The 20,213-nt window shown below is 49.6% G+C and overlaps 1 protein-coding gene across 3 annotated transcripts in view; it reads right to left on the reverse strand.

Annotated features, from left to right (window-relative positions):
* Nucleotides 1-484: 484 nt before the first annotated feature.
* WDR31 (WD repeat domain 31) overlaps nt 485-20,213 on the reverse strand; it is a 96,199-nt gene continuing 76,470 nt past the window's right edge. For 2 of the 3 annotated variants that reach the window (XM_039505999.1, XM_039506000.1), the window contains exons 7-10: nt 18,677-18,744; nt 17,240-17,381; nt 15,068-15,161; nt 485-1,279 (exon numbers count right to left, since the gene is read on the reverse strand). In XM_039505999.1, the coding sequence (XP_039361933.1) occupies nt 1,047-1,279; nt 15,068-15,161; nt 17,240-17,381; nt 18,677-18,744 (537 nt within the window). In that variant the 3' untranslated portion in view covers nt 485-1,046. Of the gene's footprint in view, nt 1,871-14,998; nt 15,162-17,239; nt 17,382-18,676; nt 18,745-20,213 lie in introns of all 3 variants that reach the window. The other variant, XM_039506001.1, reaches the window with a different exon arrangement.

A 20,213-nucleotide genomic window follows, 5' to 3' on the forward strand; every position in this document is an offset into this window, starting at 1 on the left:
GGCTGCCAGCCAAAGACTGGCTAGCCCCTGCAAACCCCACAGGGGGAGCCCGATCTGTACGTACATGGAACTCTCTCAATAGCCTTTCTTGGTGGAGAAGCACTCTGTAGTATACTAAGCATCCTCCTCAGCCTCTGGCACACAGAGGAGAGGAAACGTTTCTTGCCTACTTCTGCTCTCACTCAGGGAATGTCAGTCAGCAGTAACCCCACAGCTGTCACTGAAGCTGGCATTGTGAGCTCCGAGCCTATTGGATCAGGAAGTGGTGGACAGAACTCTCCCCATAGCACTGTGAACCTCGGAGCCAAACACACCCATGGAAAGGAAGGCATCTGAGAGCTGGTTACTGACTCACTGGACCCCTTTCTGCACTGAAAAGCTGGCTACCCCCCTAGGTACCACACCAGGGCAAAAGGGACAGGCTGAGACCAGGCAAACCTGTTAAAAACACCGGCCATCCCGTCTGCAGAATCAGCTTTACCTGGAAGTTAAAACTCTCCCTAACCCCTCTTCTGGGGTTCTTCCTGCACCACCTCTCCCTGAATTCTTCAGCCACAGCTTCCGCTCAACGGGCTGGCAATGTGCCAAGAACATGTGATTATTTCTTTCACTCCATTAGTCTTTTTTATCAGCTTGCTTCTGCCTTGGATTGTGGAGAAATAGCTACCTTCACAGCTGCTGCCAAAGCTTTTGGTGACAGGCTAAGCGCATGAATTCTCCCCCCCTTCCAGCGGGACGCACGTACACCAGCCCTGGTTGTAGAACAAGCATTCGCTTTGGGGCACAGCGTTCGACTTCATTAAACAGCACACTGAACCTGAGCAATGAGAACTGGGCTGAGCTTCTCTAGCCGACACCTTAGCATATTCATTCAGTTAGCCAGTTACTGGTATGTTCCGAAACAAGCCATTCATTCCACATGCTGACATCTGAAAGGTGGTTTTCAGATCTGTAGCAAGTTTGCTGCTTCACAGCACAGTATTCAGCTTCTACCCTGAGATAACAGGATGGACCCTTTCTTCCTCAGTCTGCTACTGCACACAGCATCAATAACCCAGGCTTCTCGGTGAGCCAGACTCTGCCCTGGTGGCGTGTCCTTGGGGGTAACAAATGGGGATGCCGACGTAACACTGATATGGGAGGAGGGACAACGATCCATGATTTTTCCTTACCTCTGCTGACAAGCATCCAGGCCTTCTTTTATAGGCTCTTTGTAACAAGAAAAGCAACGAAACGTGCAGCATAGCAAGGAATAGATGCTTGCACGACAGGATGGAGGCTACCCCACTGTGGTCAGCAGGATGTTCCCAGAAACACACTTCCCTGTAGGCCGGCAGCCTGTTTCACTAGAGTCTCTGCTTGTGTCTCTTTTTCTCATCTAACTGTTAGACCTATAACTAGTTTGCTTTTGATTTTGTGTGTCAAATGTGCAAGGCTTATTTCAAGTTAAAATTTGGCCTAAATGCATCTATGACTTGGCTTTAAAAATGGATGCAGCTAGTTTCCATAATCTCAGAAACTGGAACCTGATGACCCTGCTGGCTCTGCACTGTTGCTGATTTGGGGCTAGGGATATTACAGGTGCCTGGCCATTAAACCTAGTCAGCCGGGAAATGAGTACCAGCGACCGAGAGACTTCTTAACCAGAGAGGCAATTCCTGCTTTGGATTTTGACCATGATGGTCTGGGGCAGAAAGGGTCACTACGAATCAGAATGTTGCCACCTCCTGGAGCTCCAGCCCTTTAATGCTGTTTATCCTGAGTAAGTGAATTCCCGAGTTGAAGCTGGCACAGAGAAGTGTGGAGCTGTCACAGACAGCCAGGGAAGCAAGGGGTCCAGATCCATCAAGGCACAAGGTGACCAGGCAGGCTGTGGAGAGAACAGGGAAACGTTAGTCAGTCAGATGTGTTTTGTTGTAATTCAGAAGTACATTGAGACAACAAACAACTCACCTACAGAAAACAGATGTGTGTGCCGTTATAGGGCCCTTCTACAGATACACAGGGATGACACTGAAAGGAACCCATGGTCCAGCATATGAAATCTGGCCTCACTTTGTTTCCCAGGTCAGGCACTTCTCCCACCTGACATTACCACCACAGCACCCTGCTGTAGGAGCCTTCCTAGGGCTCCTAGTGGCCACGGGCCCCTCTGCAAGCCAGGTGTTAGCAGCTAGTATTTCTAGGATTTAAAAAGGGACATGATCAAGGTTCCCTTTTGCCCCTCTCTCAACCTAAAGAAGTGAGAGCTTCTACTGCTCAACAGTCCCATGACAGAGACATGAAAACTAGCACAAAACCAGGCCCCATCTGGGTCACGCCATCTCTTTGCTCTTCTGCTCCCCCCGCAGTGGCAGACAGGAACAGAGATTAAGGGGAGATGACATGGCAAGCAGGTGCCACGTGTATCCAGAGTTTAGCGACAGCAGGTCACCCAGATTGTGAGCTGGGATTCCAGACTGTTGCAGTGTTTGTTTTGCAGGGGCTGCTCTCAGGATCAGCTCCTGCTGTGCCTTCGATTGGCTCTCTCAGAGTGCTGATCCGAAGCCCATTCAGGTGCCAACATAGCCTTAAGAAACTCCTGCAAGCAGGGGCGGCTCTAGGTATTTTGCCGCCCCAAGCACAGCAGGCAGGCTGCCTTTGGCGGCTTGCCTGTGGGAGGTCCCCGGTCCCACGGATTCGGTGGCACGTCTGTGGGAGGTCCGCCGAAGCCAGGGCCAGCTCCAGACCCCAGCGCACCAAGCACGCGCTTGGGGCGGCATTTTGCTGGCAGGGCGGCAGGTGGCTCCGGCAGACCTTCCGCAGTCATGCCTGCGGGAGGTCCGCTGGTCCTGCGGCTTGGGTGGACCTCCCGCAGGCATGACTGCGGATGCTCCACCGGAGCCGCGGGACCAGCGCACCCTCCGCAGGCACGTCTGCAAGAGGTCCTGCCCGCTGCCGCGGGACCGGCGACGGCAGCGCGCCCCTGGCGTGCCACCCCATGCTTGGCAGCCAAATTCCTAGAGCTGCCCCTGCAAAAGCGCGGGACCAGCGGACCCCCTCCATGCCGCCAGCCACAACCAACCTGCCCCCTGCTGCGACCGCAGCGCCGGCCCCCCGCCCCCCCCACCCCACACCCGTGCTGGTGCCTGGAGCCGCCCCTGTCTGCAAGCCTGGGACAATGGAGGAGTCAGTCCTAATACACACTGACTGTGACAGCAATGGGGTTGGCACAGTTTGAGACACATTCTCAGGTACCCATTAGAATCATAGAATCATAGAATCTCAGGGTTGGAAGGGACCTCAGGAGGTCATCTAGTCCAACCCCCTGCTCAAAGCAGGACCAAACCCAACTAAATCATCCCAGCCACGGCTTTGTCAAGCCTGACCTTAAAAACCTCTAAGGAAGGAGATTCCACCACCTCCCTAGGTAACCCATTCCAGTGCTTCACCACCCTACTAGTGAAAAAGTTTTTCCTAATGTCCAACCTAAACCTCCCCCTCTGCAACTTGAGACCATTACTCCTTGTTCTGTCATCTTCTACCACTGAGAACAGTCTAGATCCATCTCTCAGGTAGTTGAAAGCAGCTATCAAATCCCTCCTCATTCTTCTGCAGACTAAACAATCCCAGTTCCCTCAGCCTCTCCTCATAAGTCATGTGATCCAGTCCCCTAATCATTTTTGTTGCCCTCTGCTGGACTCTCTCCAATTTATCCACATCCTTCTTGTAGTGTGGGGCCCAAAACTGGACACAGTACTCCAAATGAGACCTCACCAGTGCTGAATAGAGGGGAATGATCACGTCCCTCGATCTGCTGGAAATGCCCCTACTTATACAACCCAAAATGCCATTAGCCTTCTTGGCAACAAGGGCACACTGTTGACTCATATTCAGCTTTTTGTCCACCGTAACCCCTAGGTCCTTTTCTGCAGAACTGCTGCCCAGCCATTCGGTCCCTAGTCTGTAGCAGTGCATGGGATTCTTCCGTCCTAAGTGCAGGACTCTTCACTTGTCCTTGTTGAACCTCATCATATTTCTTTTGGCCCAATCCTCTAATGTGTCTAGGTCTTTCTGTATCCTATCCCTACCCTCCAGCGTATCAACCACTCCTCCCAGTTTAGTGTCATCTGCAAACTTGCTAAGGGTGCAGTCCACACCATCCTCCAGATCATTAATGAAGATATTGAACAAAACCGGCCCCAGCACTGACCCTTGGTGGGCTGTTAGGAACTGTACATCCTCTCATAATAGCTGGTATGTTACAATAGCCTGTGGAAGGATCTATGCTTGAGGGTTAATTGTCTTGCTTAGGCACTATAATTTAGCAGATTTCCAACTCAGGACGTTCCCATCACACAAAACATGCTATTCTCACAGTGATTTGTCTGCAGGGTCCTGTTTCACCAACACATTAATTCCTTTGGCCTAATTGTTGCTGGATTTATTGTTCTCAGTCATGGGGATGGGGGTAGGGGTGAGATCACGTTCAGAAAGAAACCTCAGAACTTTAGAGCCTTACTGCTTTGCAGAAAGTGCAACTGAGACCTGTAACACATTAGTCTCAGTGCAGAAAACACAGTCAGCCCTCATATTAATTCAGCACCTCCTGATGATTTTGATCACCACCAATGGACATTAAAACAAGCCTCTCTTCCAATGCCAATAAAATTCTTCATTACTGCACTTCTGGAGATAACCCTAATTAATGCCACACAGATTCATCGCCCTCCCTCTGCTTATTTCTTTATTACATTTTTTTTGGCAATATACATTTGATCACCAAATTGGGGATTGGGAAGGAATTTTCCCCAGGTCAGACTGACAGGACCCTGGCGGTTTTCACCCTCTTTGCAGCATAGGGTGCAGATCACTAGCTAGGATCATCTGGGTAATATCTCACTCATTCAATTCCCTGTCACTGAAGGATCCTTGGGCATTGGCACATCTTGGTCACCCACCAGCCGCCCTGGTTTTCTGCCTATGGTACACAACAGTTCATTCTCCTGAGGGTTGCAATACTTTGGTCTGATTCTGGTTGTGGGGACTGGTATGCAGGGCTGTTAGACTTGAACTTATTTCCAACATGAAGGAGGTTTCAGCACAATATATATTTTAAATGGAGAGTAGAACATCAGACATTTGCACCTATATCTGGAGACAGCCTAATGTTGTGTCTTCTAGGACATTTGTAGTAGCTCCTCCCATCCCAGTGGCACCAGCAGTACACAGGGTATTTACGAAACAGGCAAACAGAATCAAATTCACTCAGTGTTGTTCTGTATTTGTACAGCCCCTGGGTGCTTGGGGTCCTGGCCCAAGACTGGGGTCCTAGGCACTATTGTAACACAAATTAATAATACATGATTTTGCACTCAGAGTCTTAGTTTAGCTACTATTAAAACAAGTGCAGATATCAACTGCTGGTTAAGACTGAGGCTAGCATACCAATAATGCCATTCAGCACACTGCACCCAAGCAGGAGGATTAAGGCAGTTTATTGTGGATCCAGCCTGAGCTCAGGTTCCTTCACTGCCAGGGCTGGAGAGTGGCCTCTACAACCAGCAGACTGTGGGATGAGATCTGGGGAACTACAGGCCAGTCAGCCTCACCTCAGTCCCTGGAAAAATCATGGAATCAATTCTGAAGCACTTAGAGGAGAGGAAAGTGATCAGGAACAGTCAGCATGGATTCACCAAGAGCAAGTCATGCCTGACTAACCTAATTGCCTTCTATGAGGAGATAGATCTGTGGATGAGGGGAAAGCAGTGGATGTGTTATTCCTTGACTTTAGCAAAGCTTTTGATAAGGTCTCCCACAGTATTCTTGCCAGCAAGTTAAAGAAGTATGGGCTGGATGAATGGACTATAAGGTGGATAGAAAGCTGGCTCAACGGGTAGTGATCAAGTGGCGTGTCCCAAGGGTCGGTCCTGGGACCGGTTTTGTTCAATAATTTCATTAACGATCTGGAGGATGGTGTGGACTGCACTCTCAGCATGTTTGCAGATGACACTAAACTGGAAGGAGTGGTAGATACGCTGGAGGGTAGGGATAGGATACAGAGGGACCTAGACAAATTAGAGGATTGGGCCAAAAGAAACCTGATGAGGTTCAACAAGGAGAAGTGCAGAGTCCTTCCTTCTGGCTAGGAAGCAGTTCTGCAGAAAAGGACTTGGGGGTTACAGTGGACAAGAAGCTGGATAAGAGTCAACAGTGTGCCCTTGTTGCCAAGAAGACTAACAGCATTTTGGGCTGTATAAGTAGGGGCATTGCCAGCATTTTGAGGGACATGATGATTCCCCTCTATTTGACATTGGGGAGGCCTCATCTGGAGTACTGTGTCCAGTTTTGGGCCCCACACTACAAGAAGGATGTGGAGAAATTGGAAAGAGTCCAGCGGAGGGCAACAAAAATGATTAGGGGGCTAGAGCACATGACTTATGAGGAGAGGCTGAGGGAGAAATAGAGCTAAGGAACAGGTTTGAAGGTTTGGAGAATGAGGAAGGGGTACAGCAGGTGGTAGCTGACGGTGGGAGGGCAAGGAAAAAGAGAAGAGCGGCTAGTCCGATAGAAAGAGGGGAGGAGTCGATGGAGGCAGCACCAAGTTTGGGCCCAGGGAGGATGCAGGATGGCTTAAGGGGAACCACAAGGGATGATAGGAATGGAAGGAGCTTGCAACCAGGGGGGACGGAGGATAGGTTAGAGGACCGCACTGTCCCCAGGCAAAGGCAGGTCTATCTGATTGGGGATTCCATACTGAGAAGGTTGGACAGGCCTGTGACCAGGGCCGATCCAGAGAACAGAAGGGTGTGCTGTCTACCGGGCGCTAAAATACGGGATGTGGACCTGAGGTTGAAAAGGATCCTAAGAGGAGCAGGTAAGAACCCGTTGATCATCCTTCATGTAGGAAGCAGATGACACGGCTAGATTCTCGCTAGAGAGGATCAAGGGAGACTATGCCAGGTTGGGTAAGACACTCAAGGAAATTGAGGCTCAGGTGATCTTCAGTGGGATTCTACCTGTCCCTAGGGAAGGGCGCCAAAGGGGTGACAAGATCATGACGATAAATAGTTGGCTGAGGGAGTGGTGTTACAAGGAGGGCTTTGGGATGTATGGGCACTGGGAGGCTTTCGGGGACAGAGAACTGTTCTCACGGGATGGGCTCCACCTAAGTAGGGAAGGAAGTCGAATTCTAGGAGGGAGGCTGGCTCATCTGATTAAAAGAGCTTTAAACTAGACATTGGGGGGAGACGGTTGGGAGAGGTCCAGGTACTCTCCACGCCAAATTTATACATTGAGAGTGAGAACAACAGGATAACAACAGATATAGCCAGAGGGGGAGGGTTAGGTATAAGGAAGAGGGGGGGGACGGATACTAGACCGACAGGTCATACTGGTAGTACTGTGTCCCTACCAAGTTGGGTGAAAAGGGTGAGAGGAGCCAAACAGCAAAAATTAGGATGTTTGTTCACCAATGCGAGAAGCTTAGGTAACAAAATGGAGGAACTGGAGCTCCTGGTCCGAGAATTGAAACCGGATATCGTAGGAATAACTGAAACATGGTGGAACGGTAGCCATGACTGGAGCACAGGTATGGAAGGGTATGTGCTGTTTAGGAAAGACCGAAACAAAGGTAAAGGTGGGGGAGTAGCATTGTATGTCAATAATGAGGTGAAATGTAACGAAATAACTAGCAATGCAATGGATAATACGGAGTCTGTTTGGGCAATGGTGACATTGGGGAAGAAAACTACTAGAGCGTCCCCTGGGATAGTGATTGGGGTGTGCTATAGACCGCCAGGATCTAGCCTGGATATGGATAGAGAGCTCTTTAATGTTTTTAAGGAGGTAAATACTAATAGGAACTGTATGATCATGGGAGACTTTAACTTCCCGGATATAGATTGGGAAACAAATGTTAGTAATAATAATAGGGCTCAGCTTTTCCTAGACGTGATAGCTGATGAATTCCTTCATCAAGTAGTTGCTGAACCGACGAGGGGGGATGCCATTTTAGATCTGATTTTGGTGAGTAACAAGGACCTTGTTGAGGAAATAGTTGTAGGGGACAACCTTAGCTCGAGTGATCATGAGCTAATTCGTTTCAAAATAAATGGAAGGATAAACAAAATTGCATCTGAGACTAAGGTTTACGATTTCAAAAGGGCTAACTTTACTAAATTAAGGCGACTAGTTAGGGAAGTGGATTGGACTAACATATTTAGGGATCTAAAGGCGGAAGACACCTGGGGTTACTTCAGGTTGAAGTTGCAGGAGCTGTCAGAGGCCTGTATCCCGAGAAAGGGAAAACGGTTCGTAGGTAGCAGACCTTTTAGACCGAGCTGGATGAGCAAGCGTCTTAGAGGGGTGATTAAGAAAAAACAGAAAGCGTACCAGGAGTGGAAAATGGGAGGGATCAGCAAGGAAACCTACCTTATTGAGGTCAGAGGGTGCAGGGAAGCTGTGAGAAAGGCAAAGCGATGAGTGGAGATGGACCTAGCGAAGGGGATTAAAACCAATAGCAAACGGTTTTTTAGCCATATAAATAGGAAGAAAACCAAGAAGGAAGAAGTGGGACCGCTTAAAACTTTAAACGGAGTGGAGATTAGGGATAATCTTGGCATGGCACAATATCTGAACGAATACTTTGCCTCGGTCTTTAATGAGGCTAATGAAGGGCTAAGGAATAGTGATAGAGGGACCGATGGGAATGAAGATATGGGGGTAGACATTACGGTATCTGAGGTAGAAGCCAAACTTGAACAGCTTAACGGAAGTAAATCGGGGGGCCCGGATAATCTTCATCCTAGAATATTAAGGGAATTGGCGAGGGATATTGCTAGCCCGTTAGCGATAATCTTTAATAAATCCCTAAATTCGGGGGTTGTACCGTTTGACTGGAGATTAGCTAATATAGTTCCTATATTCAAGAAGGGGAAAAAAAGTGACCCAGGTAACTACAGGCCTGTTAGTTTAACATCTGTAGTATGCAAAGTCATGGAAAAAATTTTAAAGGAGAGAGTGGTTATGGACCTTGAGGCCGATGGCAACTGGGACAAATTACAGCATGGTTTTATGAAAGGTAGATCGTGCCAAACCAACCTGATCTCCTTCTTTGAGAAAGTAACAGATTTTTTAGACAAGGGAAATGTGGTGGATCTAATATATCTTGATTTCAGTAAGGCGTTTGAGACGGTACCACATGAGAAATTACTGGTTAAATTGGAAAAGATGGGGATCGAAATGAAAATCCAGAGGGGGATAAGGAGCTGGTTAAAGGGGAGACTGCAGAGGGTCGTATTGAAGGGTGATCTGTCGGGTTGGAGGGGGGTTACCAGTGGAGTTCCTCAAGGTTTGGTTTTGGGTCCGATTTTATTTAATCTATTTATCGCTGACCTCGGAACCAAAAGTAGGAGTGGGCTGATAAAGTTTGCGGATGACACCAAGTTGGGAGGTATTGCCAATTCGGAAAAGGATTGGGATATCCTCCAGGGAGATTTGGATGACCTTGTAAACTGGAGTATTAGTAACAGGATGAAATTCAATAATGAGAAGTGTAAGGTTATGCATTTAGGGATGACTAACAAGAATTTCAGTTATAAGCTGGGGACGCACCAGTTGGAAGTAACGGAGGAGGAGAAGGACCTAGGAGTCCTGGTTGATCGTAGGATGACTATGAGTAGGCAATGTGATGTGGCCGTTAAAAAAACTAATGCGGTCTTGGGATGCATTAGGCGAGGTATTTCTAGTAGAGATAAGGAGGTGCTAGTCCCGTTATATAAGGCGTTGGTGAGACCTCATTTGGAGTATTGTGTGCAGTTTTGGTCTCCCATGTTTAAGAAGGATGAATTCAAACTGGAACGGGTACAAAGAAGGGCCACTAGAATGATCCGAGGAATGGAAAGCCTGTCGTATGAAAGGAGACTTGAGGAGCTCAGTTTGTTTTCCTTAACCAAAAGAAGGATAAGAGGAGATATGATTGCACTCTTTAAATATATCAGAGGGATAAATACCAGGGAAGGAGAGGAATTATTTCAGCTCAGTGCTAATGTGGACATGAGGACAAACGGATATAAATTGTCAGTCAGGAAATTTAGGCTTGAAATTAGACAAAGGTTTCTAACCATCAGAGGAGTGCAATTCTGGAACAGCCTACCGAGGGAAACAGTGGGGGCGAAGGACCTCCATGACTTTAAGATTAAGCTGGATAAGTTTATGGAGGGGATGATATGATAGGATAACGGGTTTAGTCAATAGGTCAATAACGTGCCACACTGGTAATTAGTACAAAGGGTCAATGTTGGGATATTGTTAGCCTTTTCCAGAGGGTCTGGCTGGAGAGTCTTGCCCACATGCTCGGGGTTCAGCTGATCGCCATATTTGGGGTCGGGAAGGAATTTTCCTCCAGGGTAGATTGGCAGTGGCCCTGGAGGTTTTTTGCCTTCCTCCGAAGCATGGGGCAGAGGTCGCTTGCTGGTGGATTATCTGCTACTTGAAGTCTTTAAATCATGATTTGGAGCATTCAACAGCAGAGTCAAGGGAGAGAATTAGTTCAGGAGTGGGTGGATCGGCTTATATGGCCTGCATCTTGCAGGAGGTCAGACTAGATGATCATAATGGTCCCTTCTGATCTTGAATTCTATGATTCTATGAACTGGGATTGTTTAGTCTGCAGAAGAATGAGGAGGGATTTGATAGCTGCTTTCAACTACCTGAGAGATGGATCTAGACTGTTCTCAGTGGTACCTGATGAGAGAACAAGGAGTAATGGTCTCAAGTTGCAGTGGGGGAGGTTTAGGTTGGATATTAGGAAAAACTTTTTCACTCGGAGCATGGTGAAGCACTGGAATGGGTTATCTAGGGAGGTGGTGGAATCTCCTTCCTTAGAGGTTTTTAAGGTCAGGCTTGACAAAGCTGATGAGGTTCAACAAGGGGCTGGCTGGGATGATTTAGTTGGGAATTGGTCCTGCTTTGAGCAGGGGGTTGGACTAGATGACCTCCTGAGGTCTCTTCCAACCCTGAGATTCTATGATTCTATGGGTGTGTGCAGGAAGCTGAACTGTCTGTGGGCAGAGGGAGAGTCTATGCTGTTTCCCAGTAGCTCTCTCCTCTCTGTATTCTAAACTGGATGGTAGATAAGCAACAACTAACACAAGCTTAGGAGGTATTTGCTCTTTGTTCTCAGATCATTGTAAGGCCAAACCTCATCACACACCTTGGGTGGGAGGGGCTGGGAAGCAAGCAAGATTAATCCCATAATCACTGTAATTCCCAGTCACAAAAGTGAGTATGAACATTCAGGGCTGGCTCTAGGTTTTTTGCCACCCCAAGCAAAAAAAATTTTGGCTACCCCCCACCCCAGCCCTGGGCTCCCCCCACACCCTCCTGCTGCCCCAGCCCTGGGCTCTCTGCCCAGTTTTGGGCCCCCCTCCCACCCGTACCCCCCTGCCGCCCCAGCCCTATCCTAAGACTGTCCTACATAAATGAGGAAAAGTTGAGGTATTCTTTTGTTCCACTCTTTGTTTCTATGGGGAATTTGCCAATGCAATATCACTGTTTTCCATTTAAACAAATAAAAACTAAAAAAAAATGGCAATGGCTGTTGAAAATAGCAATTCCAGTCCTAATAACCACTGGGAAGCATTTCTTGCTCAATTTTATCCTACTTTTTCTACAGCAAGTTACAGTGGATCAGTATATTTGATTTGGGAGAAATGAAGTAACAGCTGCCCAAATTGAGCTTGAGTACTCCTGAATTTTGAGGGTTTTCAAATCCGGAAGGCAGGTGCTAGATTCTCTTTCTGAATACTAGCTAAATCTGGAAAGGAAAAGTCAATTTCTGCTTCCATGGCTCAGAAGTGGAAATCCTCCTGCGTGCCTGGTACTGTATCTAAAGCTGCCCAGGTCCAGTAGAGCCTCCCCCCATTACTTTTCATTTTAAATTCTAGTGGGATCCACGTACCTCCCTTGCTAGGCTTCAGATAGAGAGGGGCTCTGTCCATTTAGTCCACCCAATTCTTTCTTTGGGGGGCTGCAAGCTGAGGTCACAACAGTATCCCTAATCCAGTCTGGGGATGTCTTTTGAAGGGGATATCTGGGCCAAAGTCTTCTACTCCTTGGGCACACTTGCTCCCCATTCTAAGGTTACCTAGCCTATGTTCATATTTTCACGGACATGTCCGGCTTTTTGGGTTTTAAATAGCCGTCTGGGAGGAATTTGTAAAACTCTCAAAAAGTCCAGGATTTCCCTTGCAATCCAGAGCGCGGCATGGCTGACAGGGCGGCCCAGCCAGATCCCCTCCTCTACTCCCCCCCCTCCTCCCCTGCAGCCTCAGCATGCCACGCTCAGCACGCCCATCTTGGGGGACGGGGCTGCGCCTCTGCGGGGGAGGTAAGGGGGCCTGGGCGGTTTGGAGAAGGGGCATGGGATCCCGTGAGGCAGTCAAGGGACAGGGAGCAGGGGGGGTTGGATGGGTCGGGGGGGACCTGTCAGGGGGTGGGGGTGTGGAGAGGGGTCGGGGCAGTCAGGGGACAGGGTGCGGGGGGGGCTGGATGGGTGGAGATTCAGGGGGACAGTCAGGGGCAGGGAGTGGGGGGGGTTAGATGGATCAGAGGACAAGGAGCAGGGGGGTTTGAAGGGTTCTGTGGGCGGCAGTCAGGGGGTGGGAAGTGGGAGGGAGTGGATAGGGGCGGGGCTACCCCCATGGAGTGTCCTCTTTTTTGAATGTTAAAATATGGTTACCCTACCATTCACAGTGCAACCCAGTTCTAGCAGTGAGCTCTCCATTCACAGCAAGCTGCAGTATAAGGTCTCAGCAACCTCACTCCCTCCCCCTCCCTTTCCTGTTGATAGCTGCCAATGGAATGCTGGGAAATGTAGTTCTTTCCCTGCTCCAGGGCTGGCTCTATAGGCAGGGAGCTAACAAAGGAACTTCAGCTCCCAGGGCCCCCTGTTGGTTCTCAGCTCCTATGCTGGATCCCACCCGCCCCTGCAAATGTGCCACCCCAAGCACCTGCTTGCTTTGCTGGTGCCTAGAGCCAGCCCTGTGAACATCAACCAAAGTGAGCGGGAATGTTTAGTAACCAGGCCCTGGCTTCAAAATGCAATTACAGCATCTAGTCCAGTTGGGACAACTCCTTGGCGTTTCCTTTCATATGTTATTCTGTCCTCCCGGCTGCCGGACTGTCTCATGTGTATAACTCCACTCTTTATAGCATCCTTTCACTTGAATCAGGATGTGACTGAGTTCCGAGGCTACAAACCTGCGCACTCATTATTTTTGTTATAGAAACTGAGTCCAAGCTGTTTATCACAGGTCATGAAATAGCCATTTCTGTCAAAACCCCATAGGCTGGATCTGCGTCAGTGACTTACAGAACAAAGCAGAGGTCCCCAAACTGTGGGGTAGCATGGAGGAACATCTGGGAGGGTGTGGTGGGGCCCAGGCCAGCCCCCATAGGTGGTGAGGAGGGAGCACCACCCAGCCCCTCCCTGCCCACAGCTGCATCCCCTTCCCCAGTCTCGGTGCAGCTCTGCACCCGGCCGGAGCTCCACTCCCGGCTCCTGCCAGCTCCCAGCCTCAGCTGCTGGCTGCAGCATTGTTCCCGGTCTGGGGCCAAGGCCAGCAGTGGAGCTGCTCCTGGCCACAGGCCCAGCTGCCAGCCCCCACTGCAGCCCAGCTGCAGCTCCACTCCCGCTCCTGGCTGTGGCCCTGCTTTCGGCGCTTCTGCTGGTGCCAGTGAGTGCTCGACCCGCCCCTGCGCCGCCCCGATTCCAACCCCTTCTCCAAATCCGCGCCCCGTTCCCGTCTCTTCCCCGCCTTCTCCCCTGAGCACGCTGCGTTTCCACTCCTCTCCCCTTCCTCCAAGAGCTTGTTATGCCATGAAACAGCTGTTTTGCAGTGGCACGTGCTGGGAGGAGAAGCGTGGACGCAGCGTGCTCAGGGGAGGAGGCAGAGGTGAGGTGAGTGGGAGCAGGGAACTTGGCGAATTTTTCCCCTATGGCTCCCAACACCAGACTCATCCCCAGTTGAGGCCCCAGCCTTGGCCTCCTTAACCCTTTACCTGTCTTCTCCCCTCCCCCCCCCACCTGGAGCCACATCCCCACTCCTGGCCCCAGGGAGGAGGGGTGTGGACATGGGTAAGGGGGGCAATGTTTGGGGACCAATATTTGGGGACCACTGGGATAAAGGCTCATTAGCACATCACCAACCATCTGAGAGAGGAATAAAGAGGGACGTTTTAACACCCCGTCAATACATGGTTCCTCCTAGGAGCATGGCTACACTCGCAGATGTAGAGCACTGGGAGTTAAATCAGCCTTCGGAGACCGCAGCAGGGAAAATGCTGCGCTGTGTTTACACACTCAGCTGGAAGCATACTGGTGTGGCCACATTAGCAGCTCTTGCAACATGCATAATGGTAGCTATCCCAGCGTGCAAGTGGCTGCAATGTGCTTTTCAAATGTGGGGGTGGGGGGTGGAGTGTGACAGGGAGTGTGTTGTGTGTATGTGGGGGAAGAGTGGGTTTTTGGGGGGCTGAGAGTGTGTCAGCATGCTGTCTTGTAAGTTCAGACAGCAGCAGACCCGCCTCCCCCCCACACTCACTCAAAGCAAGCAGCATTCCTCAGTAATGGTTGCTTTGTCCCGGAGCAGATAAGCATACCGGATGTCAGAAACAGAGCTTTGAAAGGGCATATCTGCATTCCTACAACCAAGTTCAAAACAATGACAAGAGTGGCCACTGGACTTAAGGGGATTATGGGACGTTTCCGGAGGTCAATCAGAGCGCAGTAACGGAACACCTCGTTCCCACTGATGCTCGGGTGTTTCAGCCAAGGTGCAGCAAGCACTATGCTTCTCGTGGAGCTGGATTACCGGAAGCACTACAGCTGCAGAGTCCAGGCGCTCTAAGTGCCTTGCTAGTGTGGACGGCTCAGGAGTTAGAGTGCATTAACGCAGCCCCGGGCGCCCTAACTCGCAAGTGTAGCCAAGCCCTAAGTCACATTTCGAGGCCGTACCTCCGCTGTCTTGGTTCCAGACCTTCACCATGCAGTCATGTGATGAAGTGGCAACGACTGGGGTCAGACCTAGACCCTTGGGAAGGAAGACACAGGATGCTGTGGTTTGGAAATGCCCCTTGAACTCACGCACGCGGCTTCTTGTCTGCCTTAGGTCCCACAGCTGCAAAGGAACAGATACAAAGAGCTCAACCCGAAGGCCATTTCACCAATTTGTTACTATTCCTTCACCATGCTTGGCTGCTTTACAAAGAAAAAACAATCACTACATCTCCCAGGTACCTCCTTGCTGTCCTCACTCAGCACCTGCCACCACACTGATATGGCCATGTATCTCGAGCCTGAGACAAACATACCCACGGGGCTTACACGAGCGTTCCAGCTTGGTGCTCCATTCCCCTCATCTCCCCATTGAATTGCTGGCAGATAGCTTGCTGCCAGTCTTAACTCCTTCACATATCTGTTCTGTGTTTGCTCTCCAGCCTTTATCTTCCACTCCTCCCCGCAGCGGATGTGGGATAGCGTATGCCACATTCCTAGAGCAGCAGGGGTACAGCCATGCAATCACCAGGGCAGTTGTGGGACCCAGCCCCATGCAGGTTTATTTTAAATGCAGAGTCAAACTCCAGACTGACCGAACACAATAGGAATTTTGCTACTGGCTTTGGGAGGGATCAGCATTTGGTCCTATAACTCCCCTGAAAGAGTCAAAACCCAGTGGGATGATTTTTCATTAGTACTCATTTCAAAAGGCGTAATTCCCTGTGGTGAGAAGAACACCTCAACAGCCCAGCACTGTGGCATTTAATTTCGGAAAGGGGAACTATGCAAAAATGAGGGGGTTAGTTAAACAGAAACAGAAGGTGCATGGACACTTTTCAAAGACACCATAATAGAAGCTCAACTTAAATGTATACCCCCAAATTAAAAAACCCAGTAAAAGAACTAAAAAAGAGCCACCGTGACTTAACAACCATGTAAAAGAAGCAGTGAGAGATAAAAAGGCATCTTTTAAAAAGTGGAAGTCAAATCCTAGTGAGGCATATAGAAAGGACCGTAAACACTGCCAAATTAAGTGTAAAAATGTAATAAGAAAAGCCAAAAAGGAGTTTGAAGAACAGTTAGCCAAAAACTCAAAAACTTCCTTTTATTTGTTTTAAACCTGCTGCCCATTAATTTCATTTGGTGGCCCCTAGTTCTTATATTATGGGAACAAGTAAATAACTTTTCCTTATTCACTTTTTCCACACCACTCATGATTTTATAGCCCTCTATCATATCCCCCCTTAGTCGCCTCTTTTCCAGGCTGAAAAGTCCCAGCCTCTTTAATCTCTCCTCATATGGGACCCGTTCCAAACCCCTAATCATTTTAATTGCCCTTCACTGAACCTTTTCTAATGCCAGTATAGCTTTTTTGAGATGAGGAGACCACATCTGTACGCAGTATTCAAGATGTGGGCGCACCATAGAGTTAAATAAGGGCAATAGGATATTCTCTGTCTTATTTTCTATCCCTTTATTAATGATTCCTAACATCCTGTTTGCTTTTTTGAATGCTGCTGCACACTGCATTGATGTCTTCAGAGAACGATCCACGATGACTCCAAGATCTTTTTCTTGATTAGTTGTAGCTAAATTAGCCCTCATCGTATTGTATGTATAGTTGGGGTTATTTTTTCCAATGTGCATTACTTTACATTCAGACTCATTACATTTCAGTTGCCATTTTGTTGCCCAATCACTTAGTTTTGTGAGATCATTTTGAAGTTCTTCGCAGTCTGCTTCGGTCTTAACTATCTTGAGCAGTTTAGTATCATCCGCAAACTTTGCCACCTCACTGTTTACCCCTTTCTCCAGATCATTTATGAATAAGTTGAATGGGATTGGTCCTAGAACTGACCCTTGGGGAACACCACTAGTTACCCCTCTCCATCCTGAAAATTTACCATTAATTCCTACCCTTTGTTCCCTGTCCTTTAACCAGTTCTCAATCCATGAAAGGACCTTCCCTCTTATCCCATGACAACTTCATTTACATAAGATCCTTTGGTGAGGGACAGGTAATACCAAGGCTAAAGCCAGTCCAGCGCACAGGCTTCACTTCCTGGCAGGATTGCTCTCAGAGCACCAAGGTGAACCCGCTAAGCCCTGCTGCCCGCAAGACAGGTTACTGTCTATAGGTATCAATTTCTGGAGAGGTCTAGAACAAGCAGCAATTTGCTGCCCAGCCAGAAAACTCACTGTGGCTTCGCAGCCCTCCCCACCAAAGCCATTGCTGCTGCTGATGCAGTACCGGCCATCCTGGCTTACATCACAGTAGGTCTGAATATACTGCTTTACCGGGAACCTATGGGCCACCTGCAGCTCCCGGCTGTCCCAGATCCTGGAAAGGAGGAAAAAAGAACAAGTGAGGGAGAGTTAATACAGTGACTGAACTCCTCGCAATGTCTGGCCAGTTACTGGGGCAGAATCTACAAAAGAGAATGCAAGCTGGCTATTTTGAAGCATGCTCATGACAATATGCACAACCCAATCTCTTCACACCTCCAGCCTGGGCCTATTCTCCTCTTATTTCAAGGATTACTGAGCTCCATGACTCAACCACGTGTTCTGGCCCAGACCTGCCAATTCTCTAGTTCTTCATGGTGTTCCACATGTGTGAACCAGAGCCCTCCATCCCTCGACCCAAGCTAGAGTCATTCCTCCCTTGAGATCTAGCCTCCACGCCTGCAAGCTCCATGGGTTTAGCACAATGGGCCCAGTCTTGGTTGGGGGCTTGAGGAGAAGCTACCGCAATACTCATGTTAAACAACAACGCTTCCCCCTTCAGCCCACAACGTGTTTTCAGCCCCACTCCCTTTGCCCCATCCATCTCCCACCCTGTAGCTTGGCTGCGGGGGATGTCCATCTTGGCCACTTTGAAATGCCGGTTTCTTTTCTTTGCTGGTGGCACCTTTGCCTGGGAGAGAGCTGGGCAGCTCTGGACACTGCTCCTCTTATAGCTGGTCACCCTCCTGCTCTGCTGCATATCACACATTCTGTCTGCAAACTCACCAGCAATGGTAATAATATTGATCAGTGATGACAAAGCCATGCCAAATACTAACGTAGGTTCTACCCAGTGGCAAGCAGTATTGCTCACAGCACTGGTGTCCTGATCATGCGCTACCCTGCCGTAGATCATACTCTCCACGAAATATGAGGTTAGCACAAGGTTTGCTTCTAGCAACAGAGCTTGGGAGACAACTTCACTAACCTACAAAGCCACTCCCTGCTGTGGTTTTTGCGGCAGACTCCAAACAATAACCTCCTTATTACCCCAATTCAAGCAGTAATGAAGTTCTCTATTGGCGCGTCTACTTCCCCACCAGGGTTAGAGACACCTGGCCTACCAAAAGATGGGTTGAGGAATGACAGATGCCACTGCCGCCCACCCAGTGAAGGATAAAGGCGCCCAACAGCCATAGTGTACTGGTCTGGGGATGCCCAGGCACTCATCCTGGACCCAAGTGAACAGCTCTGCAGTCCAAGGCCATTAGCAGCCCCCATCCCACCAACAGGCCTAATCACCAGCACTGTCCATGGGATGGTTTTACAAAGCTCTGGGACGCCTCACCCATGTTCTCCTGAATACACCAAGTCTCACCTCTGCAGGTGGTCCCCACTGCTAGGCTTTACCTGATTGTTTTATCCTCTGACGTCTGGATGACATACGGCTCTGCAGGAACCCAGCACAGGTGTGTTACCTGCCGAATGGAAAGAAGTACCAGAATCCTGTCCACCTAACAAAGCCCAAACTGACCCCTGCCCACACATAGTGTCACTAGAGGAGGTTTTGGAATTAATTGATAAACTCAACATAAACAAGTCACCAGGACCAGATGGCATTCACCCAAGAGTTCTGAAAGAACTCAAATGTGAAGTTGCGGAACTATTAACTAAGGTTTGTATCCTGTCCTTTAAATCGGCTTCTGTACCCAATGACTGGAAGTTAGCTAATGTAACACCAATATTTTAAAAAGGGCTCTAGAGGTGATCCCGGCAATTACAGACCGGTAAGTCTAACGTTGGTACTGGGCAAATTAGTCGAAACAATAGTTAAGAATAAAATTGTCAGACACAAAGAAAAACATAAACTGTTGAGCAATAGTCAACATGGTTTCTGTAAAGGGAAATCATGTCTTTCCCTTTACAGAAACCTGTCTTTCCCTGTGTCCCAGCGGCACAGGAGGCAGCAAACAGGGCTGCCAACAGGGGAGTTAGCGTGGGAGTTGCCATTGGAGGAGCAGGTGAGTGTCTTTGCGTCTGTTTGTGTAGTGTTTGTATCTCGCTGTAGAGGCCCGGAGGGGCAGGCTGCTGAAGGGGCAGCTGAGCCAGGATTGGCTGAGCCCTGAGTAGGGGGAGGAGCCAGGCTAGGAGGGGCCTATAAAAGCGGCCGCCCAGCCAGGCAGCGGCACAGGAGGCAGCAAACAGGGCTGCCAACAGGGGAGTTAGCGTGGGAGTTGCCATTGGAGGAGCAGGTGAGTGTCTTTGCGTCTGTTTGTGTAGTGTTTGTATCTCGCTGTAGAGGCCCGGAGGGGCAGGCTGCTGAAGGGGCAGCTGAGCCAGGATTGGCTGAGCCCTGAGTAGGGGGAGGAGCCAGGCTAGGAGGGGCCTATAAAAGCGGCCGCCCAGCCAGGCAGCGGCACAGGAGGCAGCAAACAGGGCTGCCAACAGGGGAGTTAGCGTGGGAGTTGCCATTGGAGGAGCAGGTGAGTGTCTTTGCGTCTGTTTGTGTAGTGTTTGTATCTCGCTGTAGAGGCCCGGAGGGGCAGGCTGTTGAAGGGGCAGCTGAGCCAGGATTGGCTGAGCCCTGAGTAGGGGGAGGAGCCAGGCTAGGAGGGGCCTATAAAAGCGGCCGCCCAGCCAGGCAGCGGCACAGGAGGCAGCAAACAGGGCTGCCAACAGGGGAGTTAGCGTGGGAGTTGGCAGGGGGAGGTGGAAGGGGAGGCCCAGCGCCCCCCAGGTAAGAACACCAAGCGGAGCCAAGACAGCAGCAGCCAGCAGCCATGAGCCAAGCAGCAGAGGACACACCGAGGATGAGAGCATGCAGCAGCTGTGGTATGTACCTGGTCCTAGCAGGGGACCCAGAACAGTACTATATATGCATGAAGTGTCGCCTAATAGAGCTGCTGGAGGAAAAGATCCAGGGCCTAGAGCTGCAGGTAGAAACCCT

This window comes from Mauremys reevesii, linkage group 19 (assembly GCF_016161935.1).
Source record: "Mauremys reevesii isolate NIE-2019 linkage group 19, ASM1616193v1, whole genome shotgun sequence".
NCBI classification, from domain to species: Eukaryota; Metazoa; Chordata; order Testudines; family Geoemydidae; genus Mauremys; species Mauremys reevesii.